Genomic DNA, 24,684 nt, shown 5'->3' on the forward strand with positions numbered 1-24,684 from the left:
GCACGTGGTGCTTTTCTGTTTTCATTCATAGTTTCGATTACTGTAGCGCGCATCACGCGAGGCACACGGAAGTGCGTCCGTGTGCCGTTTTCACGCACCCATTGACTTCAATGGGTGCGTGATGCGCGAAAAACGGGCAAATATAGGACATGTCGTGAGCTTTACGCAGCGGACACACGCTGCGTGAAAATCACTAACAGTCTGAACGGCCCCACTGACTAACATAGGTCCGTGCGAGGTGCGTGAAAATCACGCGCGTTGCACGGACGTATTATACGTTCGTCTGAATAAGCCCTTACACTGAGAGATGAGGGGGATAGCAGATTACATCAGCCTATTAGGAGAAGTAGACTTTATAGCTTTGAGTTAGAAGCAGTTGAACAGCAGTTATCTACAGGTGCTGCACAGACTCTACAGCAAAAAAAATGGTAGGATGTTTTTAAAAGACTATTTTGCTTAACCTTTCATTTAGGAAGTACCGTATTTTTCGGACTATAAGACACAGTTTTTAGCAAGAATAAATCTTACTAAAAAGTTCCTGTGTCCTATAGTCAGCAGTCAAGGGACCCGGCAGTGCCGGTTTCCCTGACAGCTCCTTACTTAACCCCTTCCCGATGATGTTTGGAGCGGGTGTCGGCTTCTGACATTCTGCTCTAACGGCCAAGAAAGATGACGCTGTTCCTGGCCGTTTAACTAGTTAAATGCCGCGGTCAACAGCGACCGCGGCATTTGTAGTGGTTTTCCCATGAAGGACATTTATGACACATCCACGGGATATGTCATAAATGTCAGATAGATGTGGGTCCCACCTCTAGAACCCGCACCTATCTCTAAAACGGGCCCCGTAAACCCTGTTCTATCTTACCCGGCTCCGCTGTCTTCTGGCCACTTCCCGGTTACATGGTTGAGTTACGGAAACAGCGTAACTCTCTGAGCTACGCAGTTTCCGTAACTCCCATAGAACTGAAAAGTAGTTAGGGTATGTGCACACGCTTAACAAAAAACGGCTCAAAATACGGAGCTGATTTCAAAGGATTTTCAGGCGTTTTTCAATCACTCGCGTTACATGCACTTTTTCACTGGTGCTTTTTTTTTTATGTGGACGTTTTTCACAACGGCCGTGTAAAAAAACGCCCCTTCGGAACAGAATGCCGCTTTTCCTATTGAAATCAATGGACAGATGTTTGGAGGCGTTCTGCTTCTGATTTTTTTCGGCCGTTTACTGCCCGAAAAGTGGCTGAAAATAAGCCGTGTGAATATATCCTAACCGAAACATCGTAACACTTCTGTAACTGCCATTCACTGCTATGGAAGTTACGGAAACGGCGCAGCTCAGCGAGTTACGCTGTTTCCGTAACTCCTCCATGTATTGCAGTGTATTGTACCAGCAATCTAATGATCGCTGGTTCAAGTCCCCTAGGGGAACTAATAAAATGTGTAAAAAAAAAAAAAAAAGTTACATACATTTTCAGGAGTGTAAACATTTTTTAAAAAGTTCAAAAAAACAAAAACCTTTTCGCATTTTTCCCCAAGCACAATGTATAAAAAATACATTTAAAACCCCAGAATCGTTGTCTTTTGGTCACCATAGCGCTCAAAAGAATGAAATAAGAAGTGATACAAAAATCGTATACCAATAGTGTTTTCTTTGCAAAATATGCATTTTTTTTTCCCCCCTATTTTCTATTGTCTAAAACCTGGGTGCATCTTAGTCAGGTGCGTCTTCTATAGTCCAAAAAATACGGTAAATGAACAATAAAAATATCAGTGCAAATTTGTTCATAGTCTTTCAATGTTTAATAGTTAGAGGCTCTGTCACCACATTATAAGTGCCCTGTCTCCTACATAAGGAGATTGGCGCTGTAATGTAGGTGACAGCAGTGCTTTTAATTTAGAAAAACAATCTATTTTAAACCACTTTATTAGCGATTTTTAGCTTTATGCTAATGAGTTTCTTAATGCCCAAGTGGGCGTGTTTTTAATTTAGACCAAGTGGGCGTTGTACAGAGTGTATGACGCTGACCAATCAGTGACCAGTCAGCGTCATACACTCCTCTCCATTCATATACACAGCAGCATCGCGTTCTTACTAGAACACGATGTGCAGCCACATACACAGACATTAACGTTAATCAAGTGTCCTGATAATGAATATACATGACCTCCAGCCAGGACGTCATGTGTATTCAGAATCATGACACTTCTGAATCTTTTCTGTGAGATTCCAGCAAGCCACGCGTAATCTCGCGAAATTACGAGGTAAACGAGATTTCGTTTCCCTTGCTTGTTCTTATACATTATATGAGTCATTGCTAATGTTACCAGCAGTCATGGGTATTCACTGTGTTATACGTTTCCCCCCCATATATTATATATTATTTGAAGTAATTTACTTTGTATGAAGTTCAAGGGGTATTTTGGTTGTCCTCCGCATTGGTTGTGTGCTCACAGAAAAGATTCAGAAGTGTCAGGATTCTGAATACACATGACGTCCTGGCTGGAAGTCATGTATATTCATTATCAGGACACTTGATTAACGTTAATGTCTGTGTATGTGGCTGCACATCGTGTTCTAGTAAGAACGCGATGCTGCTGTGTATATGAATAGAGAGGAGTGTATGACGCTGACTGGTCAGCGTCATACACTCCTCTGTACAACGCCCACTAGGTCAACAGTAAAAACACGCCCACTTGGGCATTAAGAAACTCATTAGCATAAACCAAAATCGCTAATAGTTGTAAAAATAGATCTTTTTTTTAAATAAAAAGCATTACTGTCACCTACATTATAGCGCCGATCTCCTTATGTAGGAGATAGGGCACTTATAATGTGGTGACAGAGCCTCTTTAAGATATTCACTTCAAGAACAGGGAATTATTAAACGTGTACATGGTAATGTATGTAGGATGCTAAAAAAATCATATGCCCTTTTCAGATCTGGATATCTAATGGCGGCCTGGCTGATATTTTTACTGTATTTGCAAGGACAGAAGTTGTAGATAAAGATGGCGCTACAAAGGATAAAATTACAGCCTTCATTGTCGAACGTGCGTTTGGAGGTGTCACTCATGGAAAGCCTGAAGATAAGTTAGGAATCCGAGGATCAAACAGTAAGAAGCATCTCCCTCCTATCATTTATAAGGTTTAGTAAAATGAATAGGCAAGTGCAGGGGAAAACAATTATTTGCATCCGTTTCCCATCTCAATACAAGTAGTAGTGTATGTTCTGATCATGGGATGTTACTATTGTGGGACTTCTTAATCTCTGGTGGTTCCCTGATTTACGTTGAAGAGGATTAAACCTATATAGGGACTAGTGTGGCTGCATGATTTGGCAACTAGAAACTCACAATGAGTATATGAGGGTGGGCAAAACCTGGATAATGAAGGACTGAGTAGTTGTACATGCCCACAGTTTCCATATCTGAATGATACTAATTGATGTATTCCAAGTTGTCCACCAATGACAAGCTAGCAGATCTGTCATGAGCCTCCCAGGAGTCCGCAATATGGAGAACTGGAACCTTTAGCGATTTGTTACATAACGCGTTCTCATTTTCACTATAGACTTTACATGAACATCTGTCTACAGCGTTGTGGAAAAAAGACGCAAACAATGCCACCGAAAACACATTTCATGTTTTGTGTGTGTGTGAAACCAACCTAAGTTTTGAGAGATCTCATCCTTAGGGGGGTTATTGTCTTCCGTTTTTTTTTTTTTTGTGATCGGTGCAGATGTGATAAAACAAAAACCAGTACTACTTTTTTTTCCCCCTGGTGATCCAGCACTGGCACTCCAGCGGTCCTCCCGGTTTTTGTTTGCAAGCGCCTGGCATGGAACACTGGGCACCTGTAAATAAAGACTGGGAGGACCGCCGTACACATCAGCTCAGGATAGTCAGGGGAAACTTCTGTTTTGTTTTGTTTTTGTTACACAAATCTGATTGCCAAAAACACTGTCCACATATGGCTGTTCTGATTCCATTGCTGCCATTGGGAGACTCCTGATTTTCCCCGTTTCTTAATCTTTTCAACCTTTTTTTTAAAAGTTTGTAGCTTTAATGAGATCCATTTGTCATTTTGTCTGATTTTATTGTATTTCCAACCTCCCACAATCCTACAGATTTGTCTTTTAAAGCCTTCATGTTGATTTTGGCAAATGTCTGTGCATTTACTAGCATAATTTCAGATTGATACTCCGGTTTTGCATATCTGGAAGTAGATTCTGTGCATAGAAATTCACTGATATAGGAATATGTAGACTGGTGCAATTTTATTTTTCGCAGCACAGTACGAAAGGAGGAGGATTACTAGAAATCCCATTCACACATTGTGGTAAACAACTGAATGATTCTTGGGGACATGCTGCATTTTTTTTTTTTGTCACTGCAGCATGCCCGATCTGTTGTGGCATTTGTCACCTTTTTGAAGAAAATACCCAATGAGAAGTGAAAGGGTTGGTTTGTATCAGATAATTGCTTTTATGTGATGGGGGAAATGGGTCAGAAGTGTTGGGTCCTCTGCATTGCCAGATCTCGGATAAATAAGATTATGTCCAGTGGGAGGTTGCTCCTAACTCTGGTCGCAGTTACTTTTATTGCATCATAAGTAAACCAGATTGCTAGCAATAATCCCAGTGCCGAGGACTCTAATACTCTGTTACCAGGAAGAATGCCCTTAACCACAGGCGTGTTCCAGTAATGCACATGCAGCATTTAGCCGTATCGCATCCGCAGTCTGCAGACCGCCAGGGGAAACTTGATGTTCACCCTCCCTTACAGTTCATAGATTTCCCATAATAATATATAATGGATGGAAACGCTATGTACGCAATTCTCGTGTGTTGTTTTTGTTGGTGGTGTTTTGTTTCTTCATAAAAGCAAGAACAAAAACTACATAACACAGTGCAGAAGGCTACCATCAACTTTAGAAAACAAATTTCATTGCCCAGTATAGTACCGATCACTCTCTATTGATAAAAAGTAACATGCTCAAGCTTAAAGGGGTTCTGTCATTTATAAATAAATGCCTTTCTAATACCCACCTTGTGGTTTTTTTTTTCGTTTTTTTTCTTCGTTTTTTTTCGTTTTTTTCCCATCTCTGTCTCCTGATTTCCTAAATTCTTCAATATTGTAAGTCTCAAAAGAGGTATTTGTGCATGGATTTCCTGTGTACTTGTGAGTAGAGGTCACATGACGGGAAGTCCAAGCACAGAGTTGGCAAAATACAGAACCTCTTTAACTGGTGAGTAGTAGTTGGCATAGTCCTTAGTCATCGGTACCAGTTGTGAGATCCCCTTTAAGGTTTCTTCCTTTAATACAAAAAAGCGATGGGCTGCATTTACACCTTTTTTATAATACCTACACGGGCATTGGAGGCTCCATCCGCACTGCCGTCAGATTTGACCGCAAGAATAGCGCAGCATCCAGATATTAACTTCTTCCATAAAACAGGAAATTCTTCCAATTGATAATTGGCGTTCCGTTGCACAACATGGGCTTTACTAATGACTACAAGAATCCCTTAATGCCTTATTTGAGCATTCTCAAAAATAACCCATTTACTTATGTGTAAATATTGTGATTTAAATGGAAATTAACAACTAGGTTTATGATAAGCGCCTATGATGTCTGTTTAATTTGTTGTATATATATTTTTTTTATACAACCATTCTGTCCATGTTCACAAAGTGCCGTTTTTTTTATGGGTGACAGATTCATGTCCTAAATGTCTTGCAATGTCTCTTCCCACTGGGACCCTCCCTGTGTATAAGTGTTGGGGACTGTACTGTGAATGTGTGACCCTCCTCTCATTTATGTGAATTATCTTGCAGCCTGTGAGCTACATTTTGAGAACACGAAGATTCCTATTGAAAACGTCATTGGTGAAGCTGGAGGAGGTTTTAAAGTGCGTGTTTGTCGTATTTTTTTAAATATTTTTTTTTTAAAGTCTAATCCCAAGTATTGTCTTTCCCCGTCTCCATTTCCCACTGTTTATATACCAGTATCCATGAACCCCTTACAGTAACAAATTTACAGTCTAAACTTTACCCCATCTCTCACTCCACTGATCGTCACATACATTTGCTCTCCTTACAAAGATTACTATATATTTTTCAGGTTGCGATGAATATTCTGAATAGTGGGCGCTTCAGCATGGGCAGTGCCTCCGCTGGAATGATTAAGAAGTTGATCGGTAATGGTCACTGACATATTCTTGCACTTCCATATTTTTTCCCCTCTTGTATCGTGATACGTTCCTAATAACTCCAAGGCAAGCCATTGTACCACCTTTTTAGAGGCCCAGAAGATAATGGATTATTATATTTTACTTTTATTTAGACAAGTGAGTAGTTATTGTTTTTGAGCATCAGAAGACTCTTTATTAGGTTTAGCCTGATGTCGCTACTCACGATGCCTAATGACATATTTTATCATTGTACCTTGTATCATTTCCTCAAATTTGCATTCATTTTTTTTTATTTTTTATACCTAATCTAGAAATGACAGCGGAGTATGCTTGTACAAGGAAACAGTTTAATAAGAAGCTGAGTGACTTTGAACTAATACAGGTAAGTAAAGTTCTTTTTAGCGTATATCTTTTAAGTTAATTTGTGGCAGTATTGTGGAGGCAGACATCTGAAGTCTAAGGCTGGGTTCACACAGAGTTTTTTTTATTCGTTTTTTTGACGCGGAAACCACGCCGCAAAACTCGCCAATAAATGGCCGAAAATGCATCCCATTGATTTCAATGGAAGGCGGAAGCAGGTTTTCTTCCGCCAGCGGTAAAACCAGCTCGCGGGAGAAAGAAGGGACATGCCCTATCTTCGCACTGAGTTTTGAGCCAGATTTTCCTCCTGCAAAAAAACTCTGTGTGAACCCAGCCTAAGTGTACAGTTGCATTCCATGCTGAATACAGTGTCCTGGCTGCCATTTTCCATTCGCTCGGACTGGAAGTTCTTGAGCGTCTCCAGCCCCAGATCCCTATGTGTGTGACAACGGCACCTCTGCATCCAACCGCTCAAGTGCCCACTGCTTAGCAAACCGCCTGGCTCTGATTGTTCACCAGGGAGTCTGATAGACTCCATATTAAATAATCATTGGGAAACGGAGAGCCGTTGTTACCGTACACTTCTGCCCTGTGCAGTTTGAGGTGCAGCTCCTTTCTTTGCAGGAGCGTGTGCCTTTAAGGTGTTCTAGAATCTGCACAATGTGTGGTCTGCAATGCCAGATTGAGAAATATCAGAAAAAGAAAAATTAGGTTAAGTTCAGATGTGGCACAAATCTGCCTCTATTTACAGTACAATACATGTGGATGAGGTTTTCATGTCTGATGCAGTGGTTTCTTCTAGCTTTCTCCTGGATGGACAAAGCTTACGATCCCATTAGATTTTGTATGTATAAATAATGATGTGTATTACATCATGTCTTAGAGGTAGAGACGCGTTCCACTGTTTATTAGAAAGCAGGCCCGACTGGTAATCTACCCTATCAGGCAGAGTCCCTGTGGGCCAGGTTGGTTAGCCCACTATGGGTGATCTAGAGGGACACTTTTTTTTTTCTTTAACAGGCCGGTATCTATTGGATACTTTCCATCCTTGTTCCCAGGCTCCTCTTTAGCGCGAAGAGCCACCACATTGGGTTCTGACGCCTTGCGGCGTATGGATGTTGTGCGCACCACGTCTCGACGCCGATGGCACTAGAACCCAGTGAGCAGCAGTGCCCGGAGCTGAAGAGGAGCCCAGGATGGAGGATTAGTAAGTCTGGTCTGAAGACTGATTTAGTTTTCTGGTACCCACTGTAAGCATGGGGCTGCTTGGAGGCCAAAGTGTCCCCTCAATTGCTTAGACCCCTCAGCTGGTGGTTGCTGAATTCCCTCAACTGTCTCAAACTCCTTTTAGATTAGTGCATTTATAAGTGGCTACTAGCATCAGAGTGAGAGTCAGGATATTTATTGACATAGTGTAGGTGTATATGTCCACGTGTAGGTTGCAGGTCTTGGGCTAAAGAGAAGTATTCTTACCCACGCCCACCCTCTACTCAAGTGTCCTGACTTCACTCTGATGTACTGTATGTGTTGGCCCCCTCCATGGTATCCACAAAGCACTCTCATAATATTAACACAATGCCCCCAAGATAGAGGCATCCACAGGACCCCCATATAGTAATAATAATAATTCTAAAACACAATAGCGTCGTGCTCCTATAACAGTCATAGCCACAGGATACTGGAATTGCTGGTCACTGTATTGTGGCTTTATTGGTTATATTAGTACTTGTATAGTGGAAGCTTATACTTGTACCTGACTGAAAGCGAGTGTACGCCTGCCGTGGACCATGTGATTCTGTTCCTTCTAGTGTTGATACGGGTGACATAATTTAGGGTGTGGTGAGGGGCATAACCAAGTGAAGCAAAATTTCCAGCAGCATGCAGTACTTGTATCGTATGTGGGCTGGTGGAGTTTGTGTGCCAGGGCTGCCTTTTAGTCCCAGTCTTGCCCTAGTAGTAGGCATCGGAATATCATAAACCCCAAGTTGTTGCCATTATTCATTTTGGATTTTTTTTTTTTATCCTATGATGTATCTAATGATTCTCTAGGAGAAATTTGCTCTAATGGCTCAGAATGCCTATGTAATGGAAAGCATGGCGTACCTCACAGCTGGCATGATGGACAGACCAGGGTATCCAGATTGCTCAGTTGAAGCAGCCATGGTTAAGGTAAGTTTCAGATATGGAGATCTAAACCTTACAAATCACTGCAGAAAAAAACTGTTGAAAGTCACCTAAAAGATACTGGATATGGTGCCCGATGCCCTTTGTCTTAGGAGAGAGAAAAATCTTGTGACATTTCATTACATAACATGAAATGTGTGCTTATGGCTTCAATAAATGTAAGAGTGCGTGCGTGACAGGACCCTATTTGCATTAATACAGTAAAAATGACGGTACATGTTAATTGATTATACAGAAAATAGTCCGAACAGTTCTTAATAAATAGTGACAGAGTAAAGCGTTTTGTTACTGCAAATGTGGAGAATAGGAATCAATAGGAATAGGAATCAATGAAGCCCCTCACAATTGGCTGTCTCCGACATTCCCGTTCACTTCAGTGGGGAGTGGTCGCACATACATGGCCAACGATAGGAAGTTTGGGCCCTTATTCTCAATGATGGGGGTTCCAGAACTCAACTTCCAACTCCCTGATATATTTATTTTTACCTGACTAATTGAACAGGCATAAAAAATTAAATTCACAAGACAACACTATTAAAAAATAACCATGTAAGCTGTGCGTGAAACGTTCAACCCCAGTACAGGGGCAGGTACTTCTCATTTTTGCCTGTAGTCGTCTGGAAGGTTTGGTCATCAAAAGCAAGGATCGGACCGAGAGGTCTGTGATTCAGTACGAACTACTAGTTATGCTATATACAGTACGTTTTGCTACGATCTCTAAGATTTTAGCTGACCTTGCAACAAATCCGTTTTTGTGAAGTGGCTGCATGGAAATGTCATACAATAACTGCACGTTAAAAATAATCATAAGAATAAAGTGATAGTCAAGTCTTCTGTCACAATGTATCATACGCTCATTCCAAAATAGTGAAATAATGCTGGCTTAGAAAGTTCCTTTAAGTGAAAGTCCAGACGTTCGCACCATTTAGTTTTGTTTTTGTTATATGTCTGATTCTGTACAGATTAATCTTTAAAGGGTAATTAAACGTTCAAACTTCTGATATGCTCTAGTGACATGTCAAAAGTTTTGATTGGTGGCGGTCTGATCACTGAGACCCCCACCAATCGCTAAAACGAAGCAGCGTGAGTGTGGGTGCTCAGCCGCTTTTGTTTCTGCTCTGCTTTTTCCGGAAATCAATGTAGCAGTGTATGGACCCAATAGAAAGTCTATGAGCCCGTATACCGAACATCAACTTTCTGGAAAAAGCCGAACAGACCCGAAGCAGCTGAGCGCTCACACGAGCAGTCTGCCGCTTTGTTTTAGCGATTGGTGGGGGTCTCAGTGCTCGGACCCCCACTAATCCAAACTTCTGACATGTCACTATGACATGTCAGAAGTCTGAACGTTTAGTTACCCTTTAAATCCCATGCATGGACATGGATAAAAATTCTAACTGTCTTCAGTCACCACTAGAGGGAGCTTACTGTATACCACTTGCAAAAATCAGTTATTGGCTCCTGTAATTCCTAATGTTTTTTACTGAGAACCTAGAAATTCAGGTAAATTAAAACTCTCTAGCTGTTTTTTTTTTTTTTTTTTTTTTTTTTTTTTGGTTTAATTTGCATCCAAGTCATTTGTATTCAGTTGAACCCTAGATTTAGGGCATGGCTAGTATAAAGAATAGTAACATTCATCTGTTTCTGGTGTCAGGTGTTCAGTTCTGAAGGAGCATGGCAATGTGTCAGCGAGGCATTACAAATCCTTGGGGGATTGGGTTACATGAAGGATTATCCGTATGAACGCTATCTACGAGACAGTCGGATTCTTCTTATTTTTGAGGTGAGTTTTCGCAGGCTGGATTAGACCATCTATTTATACTGGACAGTTACCTTTTGAGATACAGATACCGCAATTAGGGTTGTCATGATACCAGAATTTGGACTTTGATACCGATACTTAGAGTAGTATTGCAATACTCGATACCAAAACGATACTTTGCCAACAGTAAAAAATCCACAAAAATGTGGTCCTGTTTTCTGATGTGAGGCACGAGGTGTTATCAATTATGAACCTCCATGTGCCTTACATATTAACCCAATGTTGCCCATTATGACTGTGAGCGAGGTACTTGATGGGATCACTTAGGCCCCATGCACACGACCGTAAAAGCGCCTGTAATCACGGGCCGTAATTACGGGCCCATGGACTTTTATTGGCCACGGGTACCTCCCCGTATGCTTACGGGAAGGTGCCCGTGCCGTTGAAAATTTCCTATTTCAGGCCGTAATTACGGCACGGGCAGGCCCATAGAAGTCTATGGGGCTCCCGTAATTACGGGTGACTACGTGTGTGCACCCATAATTATGGGAGCGTTGCTAGGCGACGTCAGTGTATAGTCACTGTCCAGGGGGCTGAAAGAGTTAAACGATCAGCAGTAACTCTTTCAGCACCCTGGACAGTGACTGCCGATCACAATATAGATCAACCTGTAAAAAAGAAAGACGTCCATACTTACCCAGAACTCCCTGCTTCTTCCTCCAGTCCGGCCTCCCGGGATGACGTTTCAGCCCATGTGACCGCTGCGGCCAATCACAGGCTGTAGCGGTCACATGGACTGCCGCGTCATCCAGGGAGGTTGGGCTGGATGTAGAGAGGGACGCGTCACCAAGACAACGGCCGGGTAAGTATGAATTTCTTTTACTTTTATTACGGAAAGGGCTGTCCCTTCTCTCTATCCTGCACTGATAGAGAGAAGGGGCTGCCGATTACTGCAGTGCAATTTTGCAGAGAAAACGTGCCCGTAAATACTGGTGCAATACGGGTCGAATACGTGTGACCAAGGACCCGTATTTACGCCAGTATTTACGGGTGGACAAAAATATGGTTGTGTGCATGAGGCCTTACTATAATGAATATAATGGGCAACATTGGGTTAATCTGTGAGGGAAGTGATTGGGTTAGTTACTATTAGGGGTTATTCACATGGCTGTCTGTGGCCCGTGATATACAGATAGTATTTCGCCTGCATTTCCAGGACCGAACACCGTTTAAGAAGCCGGGCTCCTAGCATCAGTTCTCTAGGATTACAGTACAGGGCAGTTTACCCGTGGGGAGGCAGCATCATAGATAACCGGCTTCTTAAACAGTGTTCGTTCCGGAAAATGCAGGCGACATACGATCTGTATATCATGGACCAAACACAGCCATGTGAATAAGCCCTAATAGTAATTTACCCCATCATTTCCCTCACAGATTAACCCAATGTTTCCCATTATAGTAAGAGATCCCATCAAGTACCTCGCTCAGTCATAATGGACAACATTGGGTTAATTTGTGAGGTACATGATGGGATTAATTACAATGAATGTGAGGCGAGTGGAGGTACGAGATTCATAACACCCTGTGCCTCACATTAATAAGTGATTTCAACATTTCCCTCACATAATGGCAACATTAGGGTTCACATTAACCCCAATGTTCCTCAATGCTGGCTGCAAAAAAAATACTAGTCCCTACTAGGGATGTCACGATACTAGAATTTGGACTTGAATACCGAAACTTCGTGTAGTATTGCGATTTCGATACCAAAAAGATACTTTGCCAACAGTAATAAAAAAAACAAAAAAAAGGTTCTTTCATTTTCTGATGTGAGGCACATGGAGGTTAAATTCATCACATCTCGTGCCTTACATTAAGTGAAAAAAGTTTTTTGCAGCGTACACATCATAAATGACGCAAAAAAATTGTTGTGCAGGTTATTACGGCTGCGCCAATAACGATTGTGTATGTTTTATGTATTGAGACTTATTTTAATGTTTATTGTAAAAAATGTGTGTATTTTTAATTAACCCCTTCCCGCCGCAGCCCTTTTTCAGATTTTTATTTTCGTTTTTTCCTCCCCACCTTCTAAAAGCCATAACGCCTTTATTTTTCCGTCTATATAGTCCTATGAGGGCTTGATTTTTGCGGGATGAGTTTTAGTTTTTCGTAGCACCATTTACTGTGCCATATAATGTACTAGGAAACTGGAAAAAAATTATATGTGGGGTAGAAAATTAAAAAAAAACAGCGATTTCCTCTATGGTTTTTTGCGCGCATGTTAACTTTATTCTTTGGGTCAATACGATTACGGCGATACCAAATATATATATAGTTTTTTTTCTATATTTTACTACTTTTACAAGTAAAAACCTAAGTGTAAAAAATAAAATGTATTTTGTGTCGCCAAATTCAGAGAGCCATAACTTTTTTTTTATTTTTCAGTCAAGTGGTACGAGGGCTTATTTTTTGCGGGATAAGCTGTAGGTTTTAGTAATATGATTTTGGTGTACATGCGACGTTTTGATCACTTTTTATTTCATTTTTTGTCGGAGATTAGGTGACCAAAAAATAAAGATTCTGGCGTTTACAATATATTTTTTTTACGGCGTACACCGTGCGGGTTAAATAATGATATGTTGTAATAGTTCATACTTTTACGGATGCAGCGATACCAATTATGTGTATTTTATTTATTTTTTTTACTATGCTCTAGGGGGAAAATGGGAAAAGGGTTTTGTTTTTAACTTTTTTTTAATTATTTTATTTTTTTACATAAAAAAAACCCTTTTATTTAACTAATTTTTACTTTTTGTATTAGTCCCCCTAGGGGACTTCAACCAGCGATCGTTAGATCGCTTGCACGATATACTGCAATACTAATGTATTGCAGTATATCGTGATTCTGACAGGCAGGGCTTAATAAGTGCACAAAGATGGCGGACCTGGGGGCCTTCATTAGGTCCCCAGGCAACCATAGCTGTTAGAGGGGGTCGCCCCCCCCTTTCTAACGATTTAAATGCTGCGGTCGCTATTGACCGCAGCATTTAACGAGTAAAACGAGCGGCATCGAGTGCGATGCCCCTCGTTACTCTGAAGTGTCGTCTGTAACAAACAGCCGACACCAGCTTCGTATGGAGCGGGTTCACTCTGTGAGCCCGTTCCATACTTCCCCCTACCAGACTTTGGTGTATGGATACGTCAAATGTCAGGAAGGGGTTAATATTACTTTGTTTTTACTTTATTTTTAAACTTGAATGTACTGGCATATATCTATATTACAGTACATTAGCCTGTGTACGGATAGTACACAGGCAGTTGTTAGGACATACCTAAGTATGCCCTAACAGGAAATATGGTAAGACAGCCCTGGGGTCCTTCAATGGACCCTGGGCTGTCTGCCCATATATGGTATGTCCCTCAATCGCGTCACAGGGAGTCCAGTGACTCGATCCAAGAGGCATCCCCCCTTCTTATTTTCTCCTGAACGCTGCAGATCACAGCATTCAGGGGAATAACCACGGAGATGAGAGGTTTCCCTGATCTCCTCCGTTATAGAGCGGGGCTGCGGCTGTATAATACAGTCATTGCCCCGCTCCTGACAGTAAGTGCGCGCACGGTCAGCATGAGGAGATGCGGTCGGCGCTGCACTAATGAGCGGCGGTTCAGGCACGGAGGACAGAACATGGAGGTGTTTTGCAGTGCGCCCGCCATGTTATGTCTTCAGTGCCGCCGCTCATTAGTGCAGCGCCGGCCACATCATCCTGACAGCGCGCACTTGTTATCAGGACTCGGGAGCGGGGCAATGACTGTATTACACAGCCGCAGCCCTGCTGTCATACATTCATGTGTTACTATACTGAGCTGTCCGGTCGCACAACGAAGTATCGAAATCCATGAAATAACGGTATCGAACCGTTTGGGGATGCACATTATTGAAACCGTATCGAAGTTTCGATGCATCGTGCATTCCTAGTCCCTACTCTAGTGACTTTATTTCAAGCTTTTGCTCTGTTATAACTAATACCTGCCCGGTGCTGGTCTGTCACTACACTGCAGCACGGTCCTGATTCCACACTAGTGGCGCGAGTGACACAGGCATGTCATCCGGAACCCACTGCCTGTACCGCTCGCAACATTCCCATCCCACCCCCTTCTCACGTACCCGTATTATCATTGGTGGCAGTAGAGAAAGGAGGGAGGAGCATCCCCCCCCCCTCCTACTGTGACACGGCCGGCACTAATGACTAGCGGAACGGGTACTGAAGGAAAACTAGGAGTACAGGAAACTTTAGCAGAGAGATATCCCACCCCCACTTCATGCAGTCCGTCTCCACTTCTCTGTTGGAGACCAAATTTGTATGACAACAGGGGGTGGACCGCAGATTACAGGAAGGGAGACACCTAGTGGCAGTAACTTCACACAGACTTTGCATGGATAAAATAAAAAACTATTTGACGAAAGTAAATAGCAAAGTTTCTAGATATCCGGTATATATTAAATTAGTTTAAGTTGTATGAAAAGTGTGTCCATTCAAATATTGTACAATATAACCTGCTTTTATCTAGTGCATGTTCTGAATTAGACAATGTTATAGTGAAGCCTTGGCCTATAATCTCTTTCGGGCTTCATTAATCTTAAATATGGACTAATATTTTTTTTTGTATTTTGCCTCAACTATTCAGCATTGTTTGTAGAATGAATGGTTAATGTGCAGCTTAATGTATTCCCTATGTGCATTGTAATGGAATGTGTCCTTGGTTTCAGGGGACCAATGAAATCCTGCGGATGTATATTGCCCTCACAGGAATGCAGCACGCAGGAAAGATTTTGACTGGTAAAATAAAGTAAGTGAAATAATTGTACTTTACTCCCTATTTATCAGCACTTGATTGACCTTGCAAATGAATTTGCACACATATTTAAAGGCATAAATCGGGCCTAAATGCAAAAAAACGAGAACAAACCCTGGTTTTGTTTAAAAAAAACCAAAATGATACTGAATACAGATTAGTCTTCGTTCACATTTGCGCTAGAGCTCTGTTCTGACAGAGCTTTCCGTCGGAACGAAGCCCTGACAGACACAAACTGAAACCATAGGTTTCCGTTTCCATCACCATTGATTTCAATGGGGATAGATCCGGTGCCAATGGTTTCCATTTGTCTCCGTTGTGCAAGTGTTCCGTCGTTTTGACCCAAAAAATAAAAATGTGTAATTTAAATCGCAAGGTGAACGCCATTAAAGAAAACCGGTGGAATTGCTTTTTTTTTTCCATTGTCTGCCACTCCGAAAATAATAGTTATTCAATAAGTCCCATGTACCCCAAAATGGTACCAATTATAACTGTCTCGTTCCGCAAAAAAACAAGCCCTCATAGTTCGACATCGATGGAAAATTGAAAAGATATGGCTCAGTAATAAAGGCCCAGTAAACGGCATACATTGAAAACTCTTAGAACAATCGCGGGATTGTGTTGGTTTATTTTTTATTTTTTTATATCCACACCCCCCCCCAAAAAAAAACATTTATTTCAACGCACAGCACACGGACGAGAATCTGGCTCGTCTGAATGAGCCCTAAGTCTGTGATGCTGTCTGCTGGGGCCATGTATCTAAGCCGATCATGTGTGATACGGTCTGCTGAGACAATGCATCCAATTCTATCCAGCAGTGTAGCTATAGGAGCCATAGTCTTATAGATATGCGATCTCTGATATATGAATGTAAAAATGTATATCTTTTTCAGTGGGGGTAAATGTATGTCTCGGGGCTTGCGCCCCTAATCTTCGAAGACCCTAGCAACGCCCCTGGGTGCAGCATATAGTACTGAACTTCAGACTAAGCTTTGATGTATTGATGCGCACGATTAAGCACATATCTAAAAACACCCAAAGTATTGTGGACGAGAAAAGAAATCACAAATTCCTTGCATTTTATCTGTCGTTATGTGAGAAGTGTTCTGTGTAACATGTATTCTAGGATGGTCAGAACGGAGTAGCCACAAGTGTTATAAGGGCCACTTTCACACCCCAGTATTTTGGATCAGCTAAAGTCAGGAGTGACACCTACAAAGAGGAAAAGTATGATAGAAAGTTTGGCTCCTCTTCCTGTGTTTCGGACCTACTCCTAGTTTTGGCTTTTTAAATACTGACCAGAATAATGTGCTGTGTGAAAGAGACCCAACTACTATACCAGAACCAGTAATATTTGTCATATTAGTAATTGGTAAAATAAGAGAAAAAGCAGGAGCATCATCGAGAACCAACCCATAATGGATTGTGCCCCATACAACAAATTTGCTTTGGATTGGATCTCACTACCAAGGCTGGTACCGCGTGCATTTTTTGATCGCCACACTGCCAAAAACCTCATCTAAATGCACCCTTGTGAGGCGAATCGTCTGTACCAATCAGCTGCCAGGTGGGTGTCTCCCGAAGAAAAAAATTGCCCTACTTGGGTCATGCAGCAATATAAATCTTTATACTGCCAAAAATGTTGAATGAGAAATGTAGAATTTGAGTGCGGGGGAATTGTATTGTCGTAAACATAAAGCCGTAATATAGTTCACACTACAAGTCTGTCTGCGTTCTCCCTATGTAATGTATGTGGTCTCCTTTTATCAGGGAGCTGAAGAAGGGAAGCCTTTCAGTGGCCTTTGAGCTGATAGCCAAAAAATTAGGAAACTCTATGAGGAGGAAAATCAATTTAGGGCTAACTGGCAAAGATGGAGTCGTGCACCCAAGTCTTGAAGTAAGTGATTCATCACAGTTGAAGTGTTTTTTTTGTTTTTTTTTCTCACCATTAAAAGCAATGGCATATTGCTAGGAAATGCCATCACTTCCTGATTGGTGTGGTTCTAACTGCCGGGGCCACAGCGCTAGTTACATACGGCACCTCCTTCAGAACTGCAATGCAGCCCCATTAGCGTGCGTCCTATGCACAACTAACTGGTGGACAACCGTGCCGCTCTGTAGAGAAAAAGCTAAAAGGACCTCCGTCCCCATGATCTATGCAATAACAGTCTAAGATGGGATCCTTAAACCCCTTGACTACCAGCGCCATAACTGTATGGTGCTGGCACGAGTCCCCAGAGGACAAGCGCCATGCTATTTCAGTGCTCTGATCACTGTCACACTGCCCTGCGCGATCAGCATCAGTGCTGCGGCTGTAATACACAGCAATGGTCCTGCTGCAACTGCCGGGGTCGGAGATGATGCCGATCCTGGCAGTTTAACCCATTAGATGCAGTGTTCAATAGCCACTGCTTCATCTAAGGTGTTTGACAAAGGGAGAGGACTTCCTATGTTCACAGATCCGCTCCCCAGTAAACGTCAATGGATTACCGTGGAAACCGGGGGCCAGTGGCATGGTCTAATAAGTTGCCTGTCAGTATTCGGGTATGTCCACACGCTGAGTCAAAAATTAATGAAAATTTTCAGAGAAAACCACCCCTGATTTTCAAGCGTTTTTTAAGCCGAAAAATTTTTTCAGGGTTTTTTTCTGAAAGTTTTTGGAAATAATAGTGCAGTCGACTGTTATTGATTCTGCCGAAAAAGATGGAAACCTTAGGGAATGGAAACCAAGGCATACGGAAGCTTTACCATTGAAACCAATGGTAATGCAAACGGAAGCTTTAGTTTACGTTGGGCTTTCTATTTATGGGTTACTGTAAAGGATCTGCCAGGCACTACGTCTGTGGAGACTCCCAGGGTTAATCAGTCGACACCTGAGGCCAGACCTCTTAGACTGACACCGGCTCCCACCAATCAGGGTGGCAGGCTCAGGAGTGGGAGAGCCTATCGCGGCCTGGTCAGTCAGAGTTAGCTCCGCCCCCTGTCCATTTATACCTGCAGTTTTCTCTTCCTCATTGCTTGTTATTCTTTTGGATTCCTGGCCCCACTGCTGCTTGCTCCAGCCTGCTTCTGCCGTGCTTCTGCCTTGCTGCAGTTCTCCTTGACTTGACTTGCTTTGCTTTGCTTTGCCCCTGGCTTGCTTCTGTCTCCGTGCCCGCTCGGGTCACTCACTTCGTCCTGGTCCTGACTGTTCGTTCGCCGCTCCGTTTCCTCGTGGCGTTCCGTGGCTACTGCCCCTTCCCTTGCGTGTTCCCTGTTTGTTTTCCTGTGCACTTAGACAGCGTAGGGACCGCCGCCCAGTTGTACCTCGTCGCCTAGGGCGGGTCGTTGCAAGTAGGCAGGGACAGGGCGGTGGGTAGATTAGGGCTCACTTTCCCTTCACCTCCTTCCTGCCATCATAGAATAACAAGCCCTTACCTAGTCTACCATTTCTCCTACGCTGTCGCTATCATGGACCCCCTTGAGACCCTGACCCAGCAGATGCAGGGCCTCTCCCTACAGGTCCAGGCCCTGGCCCAAAGGGTTGGGCGCACCACCTCACCTCTAGAACCCGACCTCAAGTTACCTGACCGGTTTTCAGGGGACCGTAAGACGTTTCTCTCCTTCCGGGAGAGTTGCAGACTATATTTCCGCCTTAAGCCCCACTCCTCAGGTTCCGAGAACCAGCGGGTGGGTATCATCATATCCCGACTCCAGGAAGGGCCCCAAGAGTGGGCCTTCTCCTTGGCTCCTGACGCCCCTGAACTTTCCTCTGTTGATCGTTTTTTCTCTGCCCTCGGACTCATTTACGACGAGACTGACAGGACTGCTTTAGCCGAGAGTCAGTTGGTGACCTTACGTCAGGGTAGGAGACCGGTTGAGGAATACTGTTCTGATTTTAGGAAGTGGTGCGTAGCTTCTCAGTGGAACGATCCGGCCCTAAGGTGCCAGTTTAGGTTAGGATTATCTGACGCCCTGAAGGATCTGCTGGTTAGCTACCCCTCGTCTGACTCTCTTGACCAGGTTATGGCCCTAGCAGTACGACTTGACCGACGTCTCAGGGAACGTCAGCTAGAACGCTTCAGTGTGCTCCCCTCTGACTTTTCTGCGATCCCCCCCGAGGTCCCGCCTCCTCGCCCCTCCACGGAGGACTCGGAGGTACCTATGCAACTCGGGGCCTCCATGTCCCCTCGACAACGTAGGGAGTATCGCAGAATGAACGGTCTCTGCTTCTACTGTGGGGACGACAAGCATCTACTGAACACCTGTCCCAGGCGCAAGAATAAGAAGCCGGAAAACTTCCGCGCCTAAGTGATCATCGGGGAGGTCACTTGGGCGCACAGGTATTTCCCGTTAATGTGAAACGCAATAAAATTTTGCTTCCCTTTCAGGTCTCGTTTGCTGGCCGGGCTGCCACGGGCAGTGCTTTCGTGGATTCTGGCTCATCTGCTAATATCATGTCTGTGGAATTTGCTATGTCTCTAAAGATGCCTTGTATTGATTTACCTTATCCTATCCCTGTAGTAGGAATCGACTCTACTCCCCTTGCTAATGGTTATTTTACTCAGCATACTCCTGTTTTTGAACTCCTGGTTGGCTCCATGCATTTGGAGCAGTGCTCTGTACTGGTAATGCAGGGATTATCGTCTGATCTGGTTTTAGGCCTTCCCTGGTTGCAGTTGCATAATCCCACGTTTGATTGGAATACTGGGGATCTCACCAAATGGGGTAATGAATGTCTTATGTCATGTCTTTCTGTTAACTCTATTTCTCCCCGGGAGGAGGTAAACACGCTTCCTGAGTTCGTTCAGGATTTCGCCGATGTGTTTTCTAAGGAGGCCTCCGAGGTGTTGCCCCCCCATAGAGATTACGATTGCGCTATCGATTTGGTGCCTGGTGCCAAGCTTCCTAAAGGTAGGATATTTAATCTTTCATGTCCTGAACGTGAAGCCATGAGGGTGTATATCCAGGAATGCCTGGCCAAGGGTTTCATTCGCCCCTCGACTTCTCCTGTAGGTGCTGGCTTCTTCTTCGTGGGGAAGAAGGATGGTGGTCTTAGGCCGTGCATTGATTATCGTAACCTGAATAAGGTCACTGTAAGGAACCAGTACCCACTTCCTTTGATTCCGGATCTTTTTAATCAGGTTCAGGGAGCCCAATGGTTTTCTAAGTTCGATCTACGGGGGGCATATAACCTTATCCGCATCAAAGAGGGGGATGAGTGGAAAACTGCGTTCAACACACCCGAGGGTCATTTCGAATACCTGGTCATGCCCTTTGGGTTGTGTAACGCCCCTGCTGTCTTCCAGAATTTTATTAATGAAATCCTGAGAGAGTACCTGGGTAATTTTCTTGTTGTGTACCTTGATGACATACTGGTGTTTTCCAAGGACTGGTCCTCTCACGTGGAGCATGTCAGGAAGGTGCTCCAGGTCCTTCGGGAGAATAATCTGTTTGCTAAGACTGAAAAATGTGTCTTTGGGGTACAGGAGATACCATTTTTAGGGCAAATCCTCACTCCTCATGAATTCCGCATGGACCCTGCCAAGGTTCAAGCTGTGGCGGAATGGGTCCAACCTGCCTCCCTTAAGGCGTTACAGTGTTTTTTAGGGTTCGCCAACTATTACAGGAGATTTATTGCCAACTTCTCGGTCGTCGCTAAGCCTCTTACGGACCTTACCCGCAAGGGTGCTGATGTCCTCCATTGGCCCCCTGAGGCCGTCCAGGCCTTTGAGACTCTCAAGAAGTGCTTTATCTCGGCCCCCGTGCTGATTCAGCCCAACCAAGAGGAGCCATTTATTGTGGAGGTTGACGCTTCCGAGGTGGGAGTGGGGGCCGTCTTGTCCCAGGGTACCAGCTCCCTCACCCATCTCCGCCCCTGTGCTTACTTCTCTAGGAAGTTTTCGCCCACGGAGAGTAACTATGATATTGGCAACCGCGAACTTCTAGCCATTAAATGGGCTTTTGAGGAGTGGCGGCACTTCCTGGAGGGGGCCAGACACCAGGTAACGGTCCTTACGGATCACAAGAATCTGGTTTTCCTAGAATCGGCCCGGAGGCTTAATCCTAGACAAGCTCGGTGGGCACTATTCTTTACCAGATTTAATTTCTTGGTTACCTATAGGGCTGGGTCCAAGAATATTAAGGCTGATGCTCTGTCACGTAGTTTCATGGCCAATCCTCCTTCCGAGAAGGATCCCGCTTGTATTTTACCCCCTGGTATAATCGTCTCTGCCACGGATTCTGATTTAGCTTCTGATATCGCGGCTGATCAGGGTGCAGCTCCCGGGAACGTCCCTGGGGACAAACTGTTTGTTCCCCTGCAATACCGGCTGAGGGTACTCAGGGAAAACCATGACTCCGCTCTATCTGGTCATCCTGGCATCTTGGGCACCAAACACCTCATTACCAGAAACTATTGGTGGCCTGGGTTGCCTAAAGATGTTAGGGCTTACGTCGCCGCTTGTGAGGTTTGCGCTAGGTCCAAAACCCCTAGGTCCCGACCTGCGGGCCTACTACGTCCCTTGCCCATTCCCCAGAGACCTTGGACCCATATCTCCATGGATTTTATCACCGATTTGCCTCCATCTCAGGGCAAGTCGGTGGTGTGGGTGGTAGTCGACCGCTTCAGCAAGATGTGCCACTTTGTGCCCCTTAAGAAGCTACCTAACGCCAAGACGTTAGCTTCTTTGTTTGTGAAACACATCCTGCGTCTCCATGGGGCCCCAGTCAATATCGTTTCGGACAGAGGGGTACAATTTGTTTCCTTATTTTGGAGAGCCTTTTGTAAAAAGTTGGAGATTGATCTGTCCTTCTCCTCCGCCTTCCATCCCGAAACTAACGGCCAAACGGAAAGGACCAACCAATCCCTGGAACAATATTTAAGGTGTTTCATCTCTGACTGTCAATTCGATTGGGTCTCATTCCTTCCCCTTGCTGAATTTTCCCTGAATAACCGGGTCAGTAACTCGTCAGGGGTCTCCCCGTTTTTCTGTAATTTCGGGTTTAACCCAAGGTTCTCCTCCGTCTCCCCTGGTTGTTCCAATAATCCTGAGGTAGAGGATGTTCATCGGGAACTGTGCACTGTCTGGGCCCAGGTTCAGAAGAACCTAGAGGCGTCCCAGAGCGCACAAAAGATTCAGGCGGATAGTAGACGTTCTGCTAACCCCCGGTTTGTCGTCGGGGATTTGGTCTGGTTGTCGTCCAGGAACTTGCGCCTTAAGGTCCCGTCCAGGAAGTTTGCTCCCCGATTTATTGGGCCTTATAAGGTCATTGAAGTCCTCAACCCTGTATCCTTCCGTCTGGAGCTGCCCCCATCCTTCCGCATACACGACGTCTTTCATGCTTCCCTCCTTAAACGCTGCTCCCCGTCCTGGTCCCCCTCTAGGAAACCTCCTGTTCCCGTTCTCACCCCTGAGGGGGTGGAATTCGAGGTGGCCAAGATTGTGGACAGTAGGATGATCCAGGGCTCCCTCCAGTACCTGGTCCATTGGAGAGGATACGGGCCGGAGGAGAGGACTTGGGTACCTGCTCGAGATGTTCACGCTGGGGTATTGGTCAGGAGGTTCCACCTTCTCTTCCCCACTAAACCGGGTCCTCTTAGTAAGGGTCCGGTGGCCCCTCATAAAAGGGGGAGTACTGTAAAGGATCTGCCAGGCACTACGTCTGTGGAGACTCCCAGGGTTAATCAGTCGACACCTGAGGCCAGACCTCTTAGACTGACACCGGCTCCCACCAATCAGGGTGGCAGGCTCAGGAGTGGGAGAGCCTATCGCGGCCTGGTCAGTCAGAGTTAGCTCCGCCCCCTGTCCATTTATACCTGCAGTTTTCTCTTCCTCATTGCTTGTTATTCTTTTGGATTCCTGGCCCCACTGCTGCTTGCTCCAGCCTGCTTCTGCCGTGCTTCTGCCTTGCTGCAGTTCTCCTTGACTTGACTTGCTTTGCTTTGCTTTGCCCCTGGCTTGCTTCTGTCTCCGTGCCCGCTCGGGTCACTCACTTCGTCCTGGTCCTGACTGTTCGTTCGCCGCTCCGTTTCCTCGTGGCGTTCCGTGGCTACTGCCCCTTCCCTTGCGTGTTCCCTGTTTGTTTTCCTGTGCACTTAGACAGCGTAGGGACCGCCGCCCAGTTGTACCTCGTCGCCTAGGGCGGGTCGTTGCAAGTAGGCAGGGACAGGGCGGTGGGTAGATTAGGGCTCACTTTCCCTTCACCTCCTTCCTGCCATCATAGTTACTCTGGCGGAAAGCTGCAACGGAACCCATAAACTGAAGACCCCAACGCTGATGTGAACAGGCCCTTATTTTTACTGCAAGGTAAACCATACAAAAGCAACTATGAAAAAAGGAAAAAATTGCTAGGTTCTTAAGGCCAAAAATGGGTTGGTCTTAAAGAGTTAATATATGCATTTAGTATTATAACGGTCCTGCTCCTCGGGCACATTTCTGTTCAAGTTCGTCTGTCATGAGACTTTAGACTAACAAACCGCTGACACGGTTAGTTAGCAATAGGGTAAAGGTTTGCATAAATAACTTTTAGGCCGTGTACCCACACAGCGCAAACACTACAGATTTTTCCGCAACGGAATTGTGTGTGGAAATTCTGCAACATTAACAGTATCGCCAAAGTGGATGAGATTCAGAAAATCAGCGCTCTGCTCTGGGGCACTCTGAGCCCTATGTGTGACGCTATCAATGGGGGGGGGGGGGGGGGTCTGTGTGGCACTCTACAGGGGGGGCTGTTTGTGTGTGTGGTGCGATGTACAGGGGGCTCAACTGGGGCATTATTACTGTGTGGGGGCACAGTTACTGTGGGCACTTTTATTGTGTCGAGCACTGGGGGATCATTATTACCATCTGGGGCACTGTGGATTAATATAAATGTAACTACTCCTTTAGGGTATGTTTACACGGAGTGTTTTCAACAGTTTTTTGGGCCGTAAACGGCTGAAAAATCGGAAGCAGAACGCCTCCAAACATCTGCCCGCTGATTTCAATGGGAAAAACGGCGTTCTGTTCCGACGAGGCGTTTTTTACGCAACCGTTTTTCAGTGCATGTCACTTCAGCCGTTTTTCATAGACTCTATAGAAAAATGGCCGTGAAAAACGCGACTGATTAAAAAAATGTCTTAATCAGGAGCTGTTTACCCTTAAAAACAGCTCCGTATTTTCCGACGCTTTTTAGTAAGCGTGCGCACATAGCCTATAACCGTTAAGCAAGCTGTTACATTTATACGATTACATTCGGCCCTTTGAAGGCAACCATAAGGCCCCATGCACACGAACGTGCTTTTGCGGCCGCAATTCCCCTGAAAATCCACGGGTGAATTGAGGTCCCATTCATTTCTATGGGCCCATGCACACGA

General features: G+C 44.5%; 1 protein-coding gene across 1 annotated transcript in view; it reads left to right on the forward strand.

The window, feature by feature from the left end:
* The window catches only part of ACAD9 (acyl-CoA dehydrogenase family member 9), a 49,166-nt gene that overhangs the window by 15,700 nt on the left and 8,782 nt on the right, over positions 1–24,684 (forward strand). The window contains exons 7-14 of the mRNA XM_075833825.1: positions 2,937–3,111; positions 5,835–5,908; positions 6,121–6,196; positions 6,502–6,572; positions 8,600–8,719; positions 10,386–10,514; positions 15,262–15,341; positions 17,118–17,244. Coding sequence (XP_075689940.1) covers positions 2,937–3,111; positions 5,835–5,908; positions 6,121–6,196; positions 6,502–6,572; positions 8,600–8,719; positions 10,386–10,514; positions 15,262–15,341; positions 17,118–17,244 — 852 coding nt within the window. The remainder of the gene's footprint in view (positions 1–2,936; positions 3,112–5,834; positions 5,909–6,120; positions 6,197–6,501; positions 6,573–8,599; positions 8,720–10,385; positions 10,515–15,261; positions 15,342–17,117; positions 17,245–24,684) is intronic.

This window comes from Rhinoderma darwinii, chromosome 7 (assembly GCF_050947455.1).
Source record: "Rhinoderma darwinii isolate aRhiDar2 chromosome 7, aRhiDar2.hap1, whole genome shotgun sequence".
NCBI classification, from domain to species: domain Eukaryota; kingdom Metazoa; phylum Chordata; class Amphibia; order Anura; family Rhinodermatidae; genus Rhinoderma; species Rhinoderma darwinii.